Source organism: Suncus etruscus, chromosome 5 (genome assembly GCF_024139225.1).
Source record: "Suncus etruscus isolate mSunEtr1 chromosome 5, mSunEtr1.pri.cur, whole genome shotgun sequence".
NCBI lineage: Eukaryota > Metazoa > Chordata > Mammalia > Eulipotyphla > Soricidae > Suncus > Suncus etruscus.
The window spans coordinates 122,179,587-122,197,386 of record NC_064852.1 but is presented as its reverse complement, the minus strand read 5'-3'; the positions used below and the strand labels follow the sequence as shown (position 1 = coordinate 122,197,386).

The 17,800-nt window shown below is 43.7% G+C and overlaps 2 protein-coding genes across 2 annotated transcripts in view; both read right to left on the bottom strand.

The window, feature by feature from the left end:
• The window catches only part of SF3B1 (splicing factor 3b subunit 1), a 350,612-nt gene that overhangs the window by 67,349 nt on the left and 265,463 nt on the right, over window positions 1–17,800 (bottom strand). The gene's annotated exons all lie outside the window — the stretch shown is intronic.
• On the bottom strand, window positions 1,887–17,759 carry HSPD1 (heat shock protein family D (Hsp60) member 1). The gene is made up of 12 exons (XM_049773214.1): window positions 17,662–17,759; window positions 16,390–16,565; window positions 15,059–15,311; window positions 13,551–13,633; window positions 11,031–11,126; window positions 10,184–10,277; window positions 8,006–8,174; window positions 5,280–5,379; window positions 4,258–4,503; window positions 3,796–3,970; window positions 3,141–3,319; window positions 1,887–2,511 (listed from the first exon to the last, which is right to left on the bottom strand). Exons 2-12 carry the CDS (start codon window positions 16,561–16,563, stop codon window positions 2,359–2,361), a joined length of 1,722 nt encoding a protein of 573 aa, XP_049629171.1. The 5' UTR covers window positions 16,564–16,565; window positions 17,662–17,759; the 3' UTR covers window positions 1,887–2,358.

Genomic DNA, 17,800 nt, shown 5'->3' with positions numbered 1-17,800 from the left:
ACACTCATGTTCTCAAAAACATCTGCCTCTCTACCCCATAAAATTTTTAATAACTATTTTGCCTCCTGAAAATAAAATCTTGCCAGGGAAGTAAATTACCACTAGAGCTCTTGGCCTTAACCATGAGTCCTTGATTCACTATCTGGCACCACAGAATCTAGGTAAATAATTTGTGTTAAAATGAAGTTTCAGGGGCCGGAGATAGCATGGAGGTAGGGTGTTTGCTTTGCATGCAGGACGGTGGTTCAAATCCAGCCCTCACATACGGTCCTCCGTGCCTGCCAGGTGTGATTTCTGAGCATAGAACCAGGAGTAACCCCTGAGCGCTGCAAGGTGTGACCCAGAAACCAAAAAAAGTTTCCCAGAAACTCATTAAGGGGGGTAGTAATTTAATACTACAGTGAGACTAGCTCTCATATTTTGGTGATTGGCTGAGTCATTACCAACTCCTCTAAGGGACTTTGTTCTTTCAGTAATTTAGATAGCTTGTCCAATTTAAGTCTACAGTAGTGGTCAACAGATGAAGATGGTTAAGATCTTCACCCATTTTCTATTTATATTTCAATAATGTATTTCAAACATTTTTCTAAAATCAATGTAAGGACTGAAGTAACTTAATAAAGTAATTTATTTTTATATTTTGATTGAAATGTTTAAATTTAATATAGAAAATTTCAATTATAGCATTGTTTTGAAAATATATCAAACAGCCAGAGAACAGATGCATTTGCTTAATGTGCCAGCCTCGGTTGGAGTCCACACTGCCTAGGGGCACTACCAAGTACAGCCAGAAGTAGCTCCTAATTAGTGCTGCATAGCTTTAAATTCCTGCTCCTGTGGCCCCTCAAAAAATACTGTAACAGTAGGTGCTCCCATCTTTTTCATAGAACCTTGGAACATGGATTACTTTCACCACTTATTTTGGCATCTTTAAAACTGAGACAGGTGGGGGCTAGGGGTTAAGTGGTCTCAGGTACATTGGTGGAGAAAAAGGACAGAAATAACCAAGGCAAAGTAAAGGACAATAGAGACCTAACTTGAAAATCTAAACTGAAACGGGCTTATAGGATGCACTCTGGGACCATTGGTGGGAATAGCCCTGACCCACTGTACATCTGAAGTATGAAGGACTTTGTAAGTCACAATGGTTTCAGTAAAATAAAAACCAACAAATAGAACCAGGGATGTGGTTCAATGGTAAAACACTTCTTTTGCAGTTGAGACCCTGGGTTTTTTATGGCTCCCTGATCACAAGCCTAAAAGTGAACCCCAAGTTCTGAACCAAAAAATAATCTTAGTTTTACAACTTAATATGGACTTTCATACCCAACATTCTTGAATCAGTACTTCCAATCAGTATTTTTTTCTTGTAAGATCCCTCTATTATGAACCCAAACGTGGTGTGCTTAGTTGTTCTGAGTTTTTGAGTATGTTTAATCAATGACAAAGACTGACTTATAGTCTAAATGGAGCTTGCAATTTTTCCATTTAGAGATGAATCTTGTCCGGAGATCAACTATCTGTCCACATTCCTTCTCTGTATTCACACTCAGCAGGATTCAAGTACTGGCTCAGTGCTCTGGAGTCTCCTCAGTGATCATGTAGTGGCAAAATTAGATTCACAGGCACATGAAAGCACATGTTGTAGCCCTTTGATTCTGGAATCTTAAAATCCTGTCTCCATCATGCTGGTATGAAATTACATCAGGGTATGACCCTGGTACCTACTCATTAAAACTTAATTGTTTATGGGGTACACCTTGTGGCATTCAAAGCTTACTCCTGTCTCTGCTTAGGACCTAGCGGTCTGACCAGCTGAGCCATCCATCTCTCTGCCTCCCCCCATTGAAATTTCGTACCTTGTTATGGAAAGGCTACAATTACAATTAACTTTAAACAGTTTTTATTACACAAAGGTTCTCACATAATTGGATTTTTCTACTTTGTACACAATTATTCTTACTCTCCACAGAAAGGCTGCTTAACTTCTCATCTGGTGGTGGCAAGCACTAAAATCCTGAGTTTCACAGAATAGTAGTAAAAATGCCTCGTGATTTAAGTTGAAAGCAGTACATTGGTACATGGCTCTTGCACTCAGTCATCAGGAATGTACAAATGTCTTTTTATTCAAAAGTACAAAATAAATTATCTGTAGGCATGGACAATGACAGCAGTAAACCATTATATGTTGTCAACTGAAACCAGTAAACTGATGATTATAGTGATTTTCTTAAGCATCAGCCAGCCTTTTCTTCAGCTTTTCCCTTCAACTGACTTCTCTGAAGTTATGGGTGAGGAGCACTTACCTTGAGCTTCCTCTCACAGTTCATTAATAATGGAATAGCACTATTCTAAGAATTAGAACATGCCACCTCCCATACCTCCTCCCATCCCACCCATTCCAGCCATCCCAGGGTCCTTTTCTTCCTTAGGAATTTCAGTGACTACAACTTCTGCTGTCGTTAACAGAGAGGCGACTCCAGCAGCATCCAGCAATGCAGTTCTTACAACCTAGGGAAAAAAAATGTAACGTTTATTTACTATACTATATACCGTATGTACTCGAGTTATAAGCCGAGTCTTTCCAGCACAAAATTGGTGGCGAAAACCCCAAACTCAGCTTATACTTGGGTCATACAGGTTATTTGAATGCATGTAGTCTCCAGTAATCTGCCGTCTGCTGGAGGGGGCGGTGCTTCAGCTCAGTCTACAGTCACAGCTGAGCTGAAGAGGTAGGTGGCTGAACTGAACTGGATGCCACTGAACTACTTAACCCACAATATTCTGCGCTTTGTATGAAACCGACAGCAAGATATTATCTGCAAACTGTTAAGTCTATGCTGATACCCTCACATCAGATACAGCTGAAGCTCTATTTGGACATACAGATAAGGAGGAATCCAGTTTTGAAGGATTTTAACCTTTGTGAGTTAGCTTGATTACCTGTTAAGCTACAGTTTTCTGCACTTTAAATATTAAAAAACACAACCTAATTCCTCAATTATTGTATTAGTTTTGGTATATATTTTTAATTTTGAAATTTACCAGTGGATGCTGCATTTTCTACCTCGGCTTATACTTGTAAGTTTTCCCAGTTTTTTAGGTAAAATGGGGGGTTTACACTCAAGTATATACGGTACCTTTGTTGGATCAATGATTCCTTTTTCCACCATATTCACAAAGTCTCCAACCATAGCATCATATCCAACATCTGAGGAACTCTGCAAAATTTTCTCAACAATCAATGATCCTTCAACACCTGCATTCTTAGCAATGGTCATTGCAGGAATCTTGAGTGTTCTTTTAATAATGTCTATTCCTATAAAAAACCAATTGTAAACATTTGTGAGAAAACTGAGGGCAAAAAACACCAGTCAAATCATTCACCTAAAAACAAGTAGCCCAGCTGCTTCCCTGTACAATTGAGACTACAGTGCCCTAGTAAAGTATATACATTGCATGCAATGGGACCTACACAAAAATGTAGGTTCTGCTACTTTTGAGAAAACACCTTCAGGCCTAATTCCCTATGAAAAAAACTCATGCTTTCATTATCTGTCATCTCTAACATTATCAGGCAATTGACAAACTTCTTGTATAACTTCTCACCAATTTTTTTTGGGGGGGTCACACCCGGCGGTGCTCAGGGATTACTCCTGACTATCTGCTCAGAAATAGCTCCTGACAGGCACGGGGGACCATATGGGACACTGGGATTCAAACCAACCACCTTTGGTACTGGATCAGCTGCTTGCAAGGCAAACGCCACTGTGCTATCTCTCTGGGCCCTCTCACCAATTTTTTGATCTTCATTAGCAGGCTTGAGTGCGTCCAAGGCCGGAATGCACCGAAGCAGAGCACATCCCCCTCCCAGAACAATCCCTTCTTCCACAGCAGCTCGAGTAGCATTGAGGGCATCTGTGACTCTGTCTTTCTTCTCATTCACTTCAACATCACTTGTCCCACCAACCTAAAAGATAGAAGAAATCCAGTAACAATGGCAATTTCCATTCTATAAGACTGGCCCGATGCGGTAAATACACTTTTTACTGGGAAAGGTAAAAATGTTACCTATCTGGTAGAAACAAGTGGGCACAAAGTGCAATTCAGAAATAAGCAATTCTTACACTCTAAGTATTACATTCTATGTACCAATGATCTCTAGGGGAAGTTACCCCCATTCCAATTACAAAGCATTCTCTAAGAACCACCCAGGAAGTAAATAGAACCAAGTTCACTAACAACAGTCAATCTTACCTTGAGCACAGCCACACCATCTGAGAGTTTTGCCAGACGTTCATTCAGTTTTTCCTTTTCATATTCACTAGTTGTAATATCTAACTGCTCGATGATTTCTTGAATACGCTTTTCAATTTGAGCCTTGTCGCCTTTTCCTTTCAAGAGCATAGCGTCATCTTTGGTTACAATGACCTCTCCAACTTTCCCCAAGTCATGTGGCTGAACATCCTCAAGATTTAGAGTCAGTCCTTCTTCTCCAAATACCTATTACGTTAAACAACAATTAGTTTGGCTTTATGTTTAATAAACAGTAATTTTTGCAGGCAATCTTGAAGCATATTTGTATTTTTCATACTTAATACCATTTCTATTTTTTTGTTGTTTTGTTTTTGGTTCACACCCGACAGCACTCAGGGGACATATGGGATGCCAGGATTCGAACCACAGTCCTTCTGCATGCAAGGCAAATGCCCTACTGCTGTGCTATCTCTCCAGCCCCCAATACCATTCCTATTTTATACTCTGAGAAATATAAGACTTCTAAGTTAACCCTGCTCTGTGCTCAGGGTTTAGAAACCATAAAGAGTGCCAGGTGTTGTATTAACTATTAATTATAAAGTCCTAGAGGTGGATGATGAGACTTTTCTCAGCCAGGCCCAGAGCCTGCAGCCTGGCAGGTCTTGTGGGTTCAGGATAATGGTAAGGAAATGATGCACAGCAGTCAGAAGTTTCAGGAGAAATCCAGCTCTGCATCCATCCTCTCTCTAATCTTTCCTTCTCTGCTGCCTCTGCCTCTCCCCTCCCCTCCCCTCCCCAAAGGCAACCCCTTAAATAACCAACCACAGACCCCTCCCAGCTGTGGGACATCTGACTTTTCAGGTGAGATAGGCAGGAAGTTGGGGGAGGGGTCTAAACTGGGAAAAAATTGTGCTCAGCCTATAAGCATAAACGTTAAAACAAAACTAGCAAACATAAAGCCATGATATTTTACTGTATTCTGCCTATAAACATGAACATTAAATAAGCCATATTTTACTTACAGCACCACCAGTAGCAATAGCCATGTCTTTAAGCTGGTTCTTTCTATTATCACCAAATCCTGGGGCTTTGACTGCTACAACTTGAAGACCAACTTTTAGCCTGTTAAATAAGAATTAACTACATTTAGTAAAAATAAATGCCCTTCTATTTTAAGCTGACTATGGTTAACTTAGAGAACAGTGGTAGGGTCTTTGCATTGCATGGGACTGACCCAGGACAGTCCTGGATTTGATTCAATTCCTGGCATCCCATATGGTCCCCCGAGCCTGCCGGAGAGATTTCTGAGCACAGAGCCAGGAGTATCACGAGTGCAGCCAGATGTGGCTCAAAAACCAAAACCAAAAAAACCCCACACTTTCTAGGCCTTAATTTTTGCTGTCTAAATCTTGTGCTCACACTAAGATAGGACATACAAAAAATTTCCTTTCTTTTTACTAATATTGAATGATCTGATTAAATCAATGATACTCTAGTTCAGGGGTCTCTTTTTTTTTTTTTTTTTTTTTTTTGGTTTTTGGGTCACACCCGGCGATGCTCAGGGGTTACTCCTGGCTGTCTGCTCAGAAATAGCTCCTGGCAGGCACGGGGGACCATATGGGACACCGGGATTCGAACCAACCACCTTTGGTCCTGGATCGGCTGCTTGCAAGGCAAACGCCGCTGTGCTATCTCACCGGGCCCTAGTTCAGGGGTCTCAAACTCAATTTACTTGGGGGCCGCAGGAGGTAAAGTCGGGGTGATCCTTGAGTGCAAAGTCAATGGTAAGCCTTGAACATTGGGGGCTGTGACCCAACCAACTAAAACAAAAAAAGATTCCTCTAGGGTAGGGCCACGAAATGTACGGAGGGTCATTTGCAGCGGGTCGCGAGTTTGAGACCCCTACTCTAGTTGAAATGTGTTCAGGAAAAAAAAAACCAATGTAATCAAAGGCCAGAGAAATAGCACAGTGGTAAGCCATTTGCCTCGCATGCAGCTAATTCAGGACAAATGGTGGTTCGAATCCCAGGATCCCATATAGTCCTCAGTGCCAGACAGGAGCAATTTCTGAGTGCAGAGCCAGGAGTAAACCCTGAGCATCGCAGGTTTACCCAAAAAACACAATGTAATCAAAGCCAAGTGTAAGTTAACTTTATAGACTTAATGAGACATACTAAATCTGGAGATCTTGGGGGTGGAGAGGTATACTCAGCTATGCTCAGTGTTTACTGCTAATAGGACTCTGGCAATTATACAGGTACCGGGAATCAAACCTACATTGGTGCACTCACTCTAGCCCCTAAATATTAAATCTGGAATTTGGAGATAGCATGTAGGTACCTTCTGCCTTGCATGCAGAAGGACGGCAGTTCGAATCCCAGCATTCCACATGGTCCCCCGAGCCTGCCAGGAGTGATTTCTGAGCATAGAACCAGGAGTAACTCCTGAGTGCTGCCGGGTGTGACCCAAAAACCAAAAAATAATACATATATATAAAACCTGTATTTGTCTAAGAAGCACTTGCCCATGGATTTTTTTCCCTAGTTTTTGGGCCACATCCAGTGACATTCAGGGGTTACTCCTGGGTATGCACTCAGAAATCGCTCCTGGCTTTGGGGGACCATATGGGATGCCAGGAATCAAATCAAATCCAGGTCCACCCTGGGTCAGTCCCATGCAAGGCAAACACCCCGGGGGGTGCCAGGTATCAAACACAGGCCTTGATTTTACTTATTGATAAGGTAATGTTCTTTGTGGTACACCAGGAGCAGAACCCCAGGTCCTCATACATACAAATGTGTTCTACGTCTGAACCACTATTCCAGCCCTCAAAAGCCAGTTTTGAACAGTGTTCTTAAATCCCTTCCTTTAGAAAGGCAAATACGGATACTGATTTTAATTAAGCAGAGCAGGTAGATTACTGAGACTGTCTTTTTTTGGTCTTCAAATTCTACACCAATCAATCCAGATTTTCTTCCATATCCCAAATCAATATATATTAATTCAGGACAAGTAAATTCAGAGCATCTAATATATGACCAATATTTTAATAAAATTGAAATACTATTCTCGAATTATTGACTCCTGACTGAAAAATAAAAAGAGCTCAAGCAATACCATAGTAGGTAGGGTGTGTCTGCCTGGCATGCAGCTGACCAAGGTTTGTTTGATCCCCAGCACTCCCTACGGTCTCCTAATTCTAAACCCATCAGGGCTGATACCTGTGTGCAGAGCTCAAAATCCTGAAATCTCAAGTTTGGCCCCCAATCAAAAACACGAATCACATACCACCAAAACCCACTCAAAACAGAACATACTAAATTAGGTATGTCCTAAATAATTTTCACAAAACAAGAAATTCGAGGCCCCATATAAAGAAGAGAACCCAAAGTCCCAAAGATAGTTCAGATAGTAGAACACATACTACAAGCCATTGCCAGGAGGAGCAGTAGGCGTGGATCCAAGTCCCAAAAACTGCTAGGCAAAGAATCACTGGGAGCGGACTGAAGGTTCACACCACCATCTACTCCAGATATCAATAAAGGTGAGGTGTTTTTTCACACCCCATTTTTGGGGATCACAGAGCAGTGTGCAGGGGACCATACTGGGTTGTCAGAAGATCAAACCTGGGTCAGCTTTGTGCAAGGTAAGCACTAACCACAGTGATTTGAAGTGGAGGTTAACAGTTTTCAGAAATCATAATTGCTTTTAAACTAGAAAAGTAAACCAAGTATCACTATCCACTTACCTATTTAAAACAAGTGTACTCAGGGCTTCACCATCAACATCTTCAGCAATTATGACCAAGGGCTTCCGGTGAGCGTTTGCAATTTCAAGAGCAGGTACAATGGACTGAACACTAGAGATTTTCTTTTCACTCAACAGAACATAGGCATCTTGAAACTCACATTTCTGACCTAGAAAAAGTTTTGAAACCCATCTTAGAAATGTTAACATTAGGAGCCAGAGTGATAGCATAGTAGTGGGTGTTTGCCCCACATATGGCCAACCTGAATTCAATACCCACCATCCCATAGGGTCCAGAGCCTGTCAGGAGCAATTTCTGAGCACAGAGCCAGGAGTAACCCCTGAATGCCACTGGGTATGGCCCAAAAATCAAAGACCCAAAGAAATGTTAACGTTGTCAGAATGACTGTTATATTTAGAATTAAAAAAAAAAAAAAAAAAAGAGGAGGGAGCCAGAGAGATAGCATGGAGGTAAGCAGAGGGTCAGTGGTTCGAATCCCGGCATCCCATATGGTCTCCCGTGCCTGCCAGGGGCAATTTCTGAGCACAGAGACAGGAGTAACCCCTGTGCACTGCCAGTGTGACCCAAAAAACAAAAAAAAAGACACAGGGGGGCTGGAGCTATACAACAGTGATAGGGCACTTGCCTTGCACATAGCAAGGGCGGACTTTGCTTCAATCCCCGGCTTCCCATATGGTCCCCCAAGTCAGGAGGATTTCTGAGTGTATAGCCAGGAGTAACTGGAGTATCATAGGGTGTGGTTCAAAAAACAAAAGGAAAATAGAAGGCACCAAGTCGACCGTCCGATATGGTCCCCCAAGTCTGCCAGGAATTTTTTCTGAGCAAAGCCAGGAGTAACCTGAGCAACACTGGGTATGACCCCAAAACCCCATCCCCGCCAAAAACAAATGCTATCAATGCCTACAGTTGGAGAAAGGAGGTATTAGGTCACACCCAGCAGCCTCAGGGATTACTCCAGGCTCTACACTCAAGAATCACTCCTGGGCCAGAGAGATGGCATGGAGGTAGGGCGTTTGCCTTGCACGCGTAAGGACCGTGGTTCGAATCTCGGCATCCCATGTAGTCTCTTGAGCCTACCAGGGGAGATTTCAGAACGTAGAGCCAGGAATAACCCTGAGTGCTCCTGGGTGTGACTCAAAAACCAAAAAAAAAAAATCACTCCTACTGTATTTAGATGGGGGACCATAAGAGATGCCGGGAATAGAACCCAGGTTGGTTGCATGCAAGTACATTACTTACCTGTTGTACTATCATCTCTCTCCAGCCCCTAGAGTTTATTTTTATTTATTTTGGCTTTAGGTTATACACAGGTGCTCAAAGATCACTCCAAACAGTGCTCAGGGATATGTATGTATGGCAGTGGGTTGATTCAGATACATGCAAGGCAAGTACCTTACCCAGACAGTATTATCTCTCCTACCACAACTTCAGTTTAATACAGCTAACTCTTTATTAACACTCATCCCTAGCTGAGTGTTCCTAGGGTTGAAAAGACAGTTATTTAGACATGATGTATCCAGGTTCAATTGCCGTAACAAGCAGGATAGCCCAAGCCTCACCAGGTGTGATCTCTGAATTCACTGCTAAGTGCCCCCTCCCCAGGAGAAAAAAAAAAGAAATTTTTTCTTTTTGTTTTTTCTGGGTTACACCTGGTGGGTGATGCTCAGAAGTCACATCTGGCTCTGCACTCAGAAATCGGACCTGGTAGGCTCAGGGGACCACATGGGATGCCAGAGAATCAATTCACCATCAACCTGGGTCAGCCGCATGCAAGGCAAACGCCCTACACCAGTGGTTGCAAGCCGTGGCTTTTTACACTTTTTAATGCGGCTCTTCTGTGTACAGCCGCTCCAGGAGTCAGGACTCTGCTCCTAGCCTCTGTCAGTGCACACCCTGAGTGCAGCCCCAGTGGCCAGCTCAATGCAGTTCTGATCAGAACCAAGGCCAATGTTCACATTAGTGTTTGTGACTTTGTCAGTCATTATCAGGATGTAATTTTCTCTACATTGTAAGGCAAATTTTATGGAATTTAATGTTATCGATAAAAAATATCGTTCTAAAGTTTTTGTTTTATTAGTTGTGCTATTTGTATCCTCCTGACCTATGTGGAGACTTGTATACAGAATATTCTTAATAAAAACTTATTTGATTTCTTACCTTTTGAAGTATTAATGAAGTATGGAGAAATATAACCTCTATCAAATTTCATTCCTTCAATAATTTCTAATTCATCATTCAGTGTTTTTCCATCCTAAAGTCAAAAAATTTATTGCATGAATTTCATTGAGAATCATAATTTGTAATTATAAACCATACAACTATACACCACTGATCAGAAGTTACCCATCCACATATAAGTATACCAAAAAGCCCAGGGTCCCAAAGAAATGAAGCATCTGTGTGTGAGACACGAGTCCATTTTGTAAAATATTTTCTTTGGTTCATACCCAATGATACAAAATAGACTATTTAAATAAATAAAATATAAAAATGATAGCTAAAACTATTGTTTAAGTTAGAGATATGTACACAAAACAATAACCAATCTGCACAAACGTAGTACATTTTGAAACATAAAGACTGAATTTTATATAAGGAAAAACCAAGTTTAATCACCAAACACCTCATTTCGAACTACCAATAAAGGCAATGGTGGCATGTACCCCATTATACTCAACCTATACATCCCAACTCATAATTTCTTTGCTTTATGGTGCTTTTGTCATAGTTCCAAAATAGAACTATTTTATCACTTCAAATTAAGAAAAGAAGATTTGGCGAGGTGGCGCTAGCAAGCGCTAGCCAAGGAAAGACCTCGGTTTAATCCCCCGGTGCCCCATATGGTCCCCACAAGCCAGGGGCAATTTCTGAGTGCTTAGCCAGGAGTAACCCCTGAGCATCAAACGGGTGTGGCCCGAAAAAAAAACAAAACAAAAAAATAAAGAAGATCCATGAGGTTTGACAGATGCTGACCAGCTGTGAGGAACTATGAGAGCCCACTTACCTTGACCGTGATGACACCCTTCCTTCCAACCTTCTTCATTGCATCTGAAATGATGGTGCCAATCTCCTTATCTCCATTAGCAGAAATCGTGGCAACCTGAAATGATCAATTTATCCTCTATATTAAAAGGCAAGGCTATGGCTCTCAGAGAATCCCCACTTTCCAAAAACAAAACAAAGAACCCCCACTTCTATATTAATATCATGGGGGGAATGACATTTGAAAATACAGGAAGAAATTTGTGACAATTTTATTAAGCTGCTGGTTATTCTCCATTTTTATCTCATTATTTGGCTATTATTTATTCATTTTGGTTTTAGGGTCACACCCGGCAGTGCTCAGGAGTTTCTCCTGGCTCTGTTCAGAAATCTGCCAGGCAGGCTCCGGGGAATCATATGGAATGCCTAGATTAGAACCAGGGTCCACCCTCCGTCAGGTGTGTGCAAGGCAAATGCCCTACCACTGCTGTGCTATCTCTCCGGCCCCTGGCTATTATATTTGGGAAAAAAAAATATTTTTTGGGTCTGCTGCATGCAAGGCAAACCCCCTACAACTGTGCTCTCTGGCCTAAAAAAAAGTTTTTACAACAGTGGTTCTCAAATAGTGGGGGGGCGTGCACTCCCGCGGGGTGGAAGGCTCCATAAAGGGGGACACGTTTGACCTCAGCAAACATTGCCATAACAAGCTAAGCCCTGTGTTTATGTCTCTGGAGCTAAGAGTTGCTGTGTTCTGCTTCAAAACCCGCTTCAAAAAGCTATGCATTGCAAATTGTGCTCATTGTAGCCATTAAGTCAGACATCACCTCTAATTAAAAAAACAGCTCAAATAAAATAAAAAAATATCAGCTCAAATTATTATTTTTTGTGTGGTTTTTGGGTCACACCCGGCAGTGCTCAGGGGTTACTCCGGCTCCATGCTCAGAAATTGCTCCTGGCAGGCACGGGGGACCATATGGGACGCCGGGATTCGAACCGATGACCTTCTGCATGAAAGGCAAACGCCTTACCTCCATGCTATCTCTCCGGCCCCGGCTCAAATTATTTTATATATTTTTGTTTTGCAGGTTAAAGTCTTTTTTTAATAAAGATACTATTTAGTCATGTGGGGGGCTTGAAAAATGTTTTCTTCTTCCTAGGGGGGGGCATGATAGAAAATAATTGAGAAGCACTGTTCTACACTCAGAAATTGCTCCTGGCATGCTCGGAGGACTATATGGGATGCCTAGATTTGAACCAGTCTTTCATGCAAGGCAAAGGCTCTACCTCCATGCTATCATTCTTTTGTTTTTGTTTTGGGCCACACCCAGCGGGTACTCCATTACTCTTGGCTATTTGCTCAGAAATAGCTCCTGGCAGGCACAGGGGGACCATATGGGACACAGGGATTTGAACCAACCACCTTAGGTCCTGGATCAGCTGCTTGCAAGGTGCTGTGCTTATCTCTCCAGCCCCCATGCTATCATTCTTTAAAAAAATTTCAAGGGGCCGGAGAGATTGCATGGAGGTAAGGTGTTTGCCTTGCATGCAGAAGGACAGTGGTTCGAAGCCAGGCATCCCGTATGTCCGTGCCTGCCAGGAGCGATTTCTGAGCATAGAGCCAGAAGTAACCCCTGAGTGCCGCCGGGTGTGACCCAAAAACCAAAAACCAAAAAAAAAAAAAAAAAAAAAAAAAAAAAATCAATAAGGGCCAGAACGATACACATTAGGTAGGAAGTTTGCTTGCACAGGGCATATCCCAGTTCAACCTCCAGCATCTCATATTGAGTGACATTGGTTGTGGCCAAAAAACAAACGACCAACAGCTGATAAGCATGTTGTCCTCAACCATGACAAATGCTAATACTGGAACATGACAAAAACCATGCATCTTCAACAATGACAGTAGAATATTTCAGAGCCACACTTGGTAGTGATCTGAGCAGCACAAGATGGGGACTGGACTTGAAAGAAACTCTGGCATGCACAGCATGTGCTCAACCCTGAGTCATTCTCTGTGACCCTAAGAAGCATATCTTACACATATAATTTTACTTATAGCCACACAGAACTGAAATGAACAATTACTAATGTCAGACTTTAGTATGGCCACCACATCACAACGGGTGGGATAGACTTCCAAGCAGCACTCTGGTGTACGGGGTCAAGCTCAAGGCACCCCTTTGGGCTGTCTTCCCAGCCAACAAATCATTTTAAAAAATACTTTAGCAGGGGCCGGAGATAGCACAGCGGTAGGTAGGATATTTGCCTTAGACGCAGAAGGACAGTGGTTCAAATCCTGGTATTCCATATGGTCCCTTGACCCTGTCAGGAGTGATTTCTGAGCTCAGAGACAGAAATAACCCCTAAGCACTGCCAGGTATGACCCAAAAACCAAAACCAAAACCAAACAAAAAAACCCCAACAACAACCACCTTAAGCAGAATCCTAATACATATTTCAAATGACTGGACTGCATTTTTTTGCATATAGGAATAAAATGCCAAATATTTATAAACTGTGATAGAATATAAAAACTCCTTACCTGAGCAATTTCTTCAGGGGTTGTCACTGGTTTAGACTGCTTTTTAAGTTCAGCAATTACAGCGTCAACGGCAAGCATCACACCTGGTTTTAGAATTTAAAGTCTAATTAACAGCTTTGGCGAAATTCTTCTAATTACATAGAGGAGAGCAGGTACCTCAATAGGTGACATTCCACAATGGCAAAATCATTTTGAAAATTTGGAAAATAAAATCAAGGTGCAACAATTTGAGGGCCAGAGATAGCATAAAGGTAGGGCATTTGCCTTGCATACAGAAATTTAAATTTCCAGGGTTGGAGAGATAGCATGGAGGTAGGACGTTTGCCTTGCATGCAGAAGGACAGTGGTTCAAATCCAGGCATCCCCTGTGCCTGCCCGGAGCAATTTTGAGTGTAGAAGCAGGAGGAACCCCTGAGCGCTGCGGGGTCTGACACCCCCCCCAAAAAAGGAACAAAATGAATTAGAAACTTACTTTCAAACAAAAAATTTAATTCTCAAGAATTAGTAACTTCATGTAGCTATGCCCCTAAAAGTTCTAATCACCTGAAATTTTCATTTACTAGAACAGAATTATTATATTCTCGTTTTGAGGATTATACACGGCAGTGCTCAGGGGCCTATATGGAGTGCCAGGGATCAAACCCAGGTTGGACATATGCCTTACTCAGTGTAGTATTGCTCTAGCTCCTATAAAATTAGTTTAAATGGTCAAGTGACATATTATGGATCTATACAAAATCCCATTTTATTTTTGTTGTTTCTGGGCCATGGGCTGGCGCTCAGAAATCGCTTCTGGCAGGCTCTGGGGACCATATGGGATGCCGGGGGTTGAACCTGGGTCAGCTGCCCACAAGGCAAATGTCCTACAGCTGTGCCATCACTTTGGCAGCCCTCAAATCCCTTTTTAATTTGGACTAAATTTGCTCTAATTATATAAAGGCCCAAACTCAAATCTCTGACAACATTCTATCCTCCCCCTAAAGAATGCCAAAGCAGTACAGGAGAGATAGAAAAGCAAGTCTGGGACTTCTTGCCTTTCATGTAGCTGATGCAAACAGCACACTGTATGCCCCCAAGCCCAAGCCTGGAAGTTAGTCTAAACACTGCCAGGTGTTAGGGGAGGGTAGGAAAGATACAAAGTACAGAATGTAGTAACAATGACTTTCAATCTCAATATCTGACAGCAATTAATGCTTAAAAAAAAAATAGTTCATGGAACAGAGAAATAGTAGAGGTTAAGGCACTTGCCCTGCACGTGGCCTGACCCTAGCTCAATTCACAGGTCATCTATAATGCCGAGCAGAGATGTGGGTGGCCCCCAAAGCACCCTACCACGACAGTGAAAAAAAAAAAAGTGATTTTAAAATGTTGGGCAGCCTAAGTTTCTTGTTTAATTTTAACTTGGAAATCAAAAACCATCTACTACAAAAAATTGAGTATCTTTTCAGAAAGAAGAATCAACTTTTTCTAGGATGTCTAACAATTAACAAGGGACAAAGGAGTCCTACCTCTTCTGATTTCCACAGGATTGGCACCTTTGCTAATCTTCTCGAAGCCTTCCTTGGCAATAGATCGTGCCAGAACAGTAGCAGTCGTGGTACCATCCCCAGCCTCTTCATTTGTGTTATTGGCAACATCTTGAACAAGTTTGGCGCCAATGTTTTTATATTTATCTTTTAAGTCAATGGACTTAGCAACAGTCACACCATCTTTGGTTACTTTGGGACTACCCCAACTCTGTTCAATAATTACTGTTCTCCCCTATAATTAATAAAGAGAAAGAGTTTCAGGATCACACTGTTATACTTTTTAGCAGGAAGTAAAATTTTATCTTCAAAATAGAGCAGGTGCTTAAAAGCCCAAGTACACAGTATTGAATCAGCAAATCAATCACTATCCTTAGGTAACAAATAAGTTACTTTGTTGGCTAAATCCAGATAGGTTTTGTATATTGTAATATTCTTCACACCATTTTAAAAATTAAGTTTATTCCAGTGTGTATACCATCTTTCTAAGTAATGTTACTTTACGTTTTCCTTTAAAATTGTTTCTAAAATTCTAAAAGCAAAGTACAGTGTCTTCCCTCATCTAGGGTTAGTCAACATTAAATTTCAAACACAGCATAGAACAAATGTAACAAATCCAACAGTTAACACAGCATTTGGATTCCACCCAAAACTATTTGCCGGGCAAAACTGTCTTATTTTCAACAGGGACTAAGGCATTCATCAACTGTGCAGAATGTCCAAAGATTTCAAATGATTCATTATTTGTAACTCACCAATCCTTGCAGAAAACACTCAGTAAAGCTAATACCTATAAGCACATCCTTGAGGTGTTACGGATGAATAACCCCTTTCCTCTTACTTGGAATCAAAATTTAATTCAAATAGGTCCCGGAGAGATAGCACAGCGGCTTTTGCCTTGCAAGCAGCCGATCCAGGACCTAAGGTGCTTGGTTCGAATCCCGGTGTCTCATAAGGTCTCCCGTGCCTGCCAGGAGCAGACAGCCAGGAGTAACCCCTGAGCACCGGCGGGTGTGGGCCAAAAACCAAAAACCAAAAAAAAAAAAAAAAAAATTAATTCAAATAGTTCAAGGCAAAGTTGAGTTTAAGGGTTCACCAGGCGCTGAGTTACCACAAGATTGCATCAGTTTCGCAAATTTGCCTGGAGTGACTGAATTTGAGTAGCAACTAGCAACTTCTAGTCAATAAATCTCCCCCTCCAAGGAATATCATTTCACTAGTTCAGAATGAGAGTTTGTGTATCAACACACACAGCTACTCCTGAAACAATGCTACTGGACGATAAAAACGACCTAAAATAGAAATCCCAGTACCTTTGGCCCCATAGTAACGGCGACGGCATCGGCTAAGAGGTCGACACCTTGAAGCATTAAGGCCCGGGCATCAGCACCGAATTTGACATCTTTGGCATAAGCCCGGGTGAGATGAGGTGCCAGTGCCCTGGACACGGGTCGGATCTGCCTTAGGACTGCGGGTAATCGAAGCATTTCTGCATCAAGGAAAAAAAAAGGGAGAAAAAGGTGAGAACTAGAGCTCCTCTGTGGCCGGCTACAACGCGACACCTGGGCGAAGGGGAGGAAGAGTCAAAAGGAAAGGAAATAAATAGCCCACGAGGCGGGCGGGGTAAAGGACAATCTCTACCAGGGCGCTGGAGCAAGCTGGAGCTGGGCCCGCACACCCCTCTGCTTCTTCCCCTGCGGCGAGTGGAAGAAAGAACATCAGTAGTTAATCTTTCACCGCCAAGGAAACGGCCTTGTAAAAAAAAGAATACAAATCCACCGCAAAAGGGACACGATGGCATAGGAAAAGCAGATCTCGAGGACTAAAGAAGTAAAATAAGATTAGAAATCTCGGGGTCCGGGTTCAAGTGCAACCACAACTGACACTGCAAAATTGAGAGACAGAGAGAGATTGAGATTGAGAGAGCCGAGCCAAAGGTGCCTTCGGGGCCCCAAGGTGGGGGCCGCGGCCCCACGGGGCTTCCTTCCCCATCAGGACGACCCCGAGCAAGGTCAAGGGTGCAGCGGCGCGATGCCCGAGCCCGGGAACGGCCGGAAAGTCCCGCTCGGCCGCGACGACCACCGCGCCCCTCTGCAGCGAAAGCAAGGAGGCACTGCAGGGGGTCAGGGGAAGAAGCCCGCCCCTGGCTCTGCACCGGGCCCGCCCCAGTGCACGCAGAGCGACCCCCGCCCGCCCGCACGCCCGCCGGCGGCCTCCCGCAGCCGCACGTGTCGGGCCCCGCGTGCACCACGCGGCCTAGCTCGGGCCTGCAAGGCGCCCGGCGCGGGGCGGCCCGGGTGTCGCCGGGCCCGGGAGGTCCTCGGGGGGCGGCGCGGGGGCGCGGGGCGGCCGACGCGTACCTGCGGGGCAGCGGGCGGCGCGGCGCGGTGCGGTGCGGGCGGCGAGGCGGGCCGACGGCGACGAGTGAGGGCCGGACTGAGGGCGCACTCGGCAATGAGCCCGAGTCCCCTCCCTCCTCCGCCGCTTCCCTCGCCCGCCCCGCCCCGCGGCCCCCACACCCCCTGCGCCGGCCGCCCGGGGCCCCGCAATCGGCACGCGCGCCGCGCCGCCCCGCCCCTCCCTACCCGCCGGCGCGCTCCGGCCTCCGCAGCCCGCTTTAGGCTCGTTCCCGGGCGCCGCTCGCTTCCAGAACGTTCCGGGAGGTGAGCGCGCCTTCTGTGGGTCAAAGGGCGAAGCGCGTCACTTCCGGAGCGGGAGGGGGCA

Bases quoted from the DNA above. Each gene is read 5' to 3' on its own strand.
- HSPD1 (XM_049773214.1), bottom strand. From the start codon at position 16,563: ATGCTTCGATTACCCGCAGTCCTAAGGCAGATCCGACCCGTGTCCAGG. The intron at 11,127-13,550 runs GTAAGGAGTTTT...TGATCATTTCAG, and splicing joins CCCCTGAAGAAATTGCTCAG to GTTGCCACGATTTCTGCTAA. The intron at 10,278-11,030 runs GTAAGTGGGCTC...TTTTGACTTTAG, and splicing joins AGGGTGTCATCACGGTCAAG to GATGGAAAAACACTGAATGA.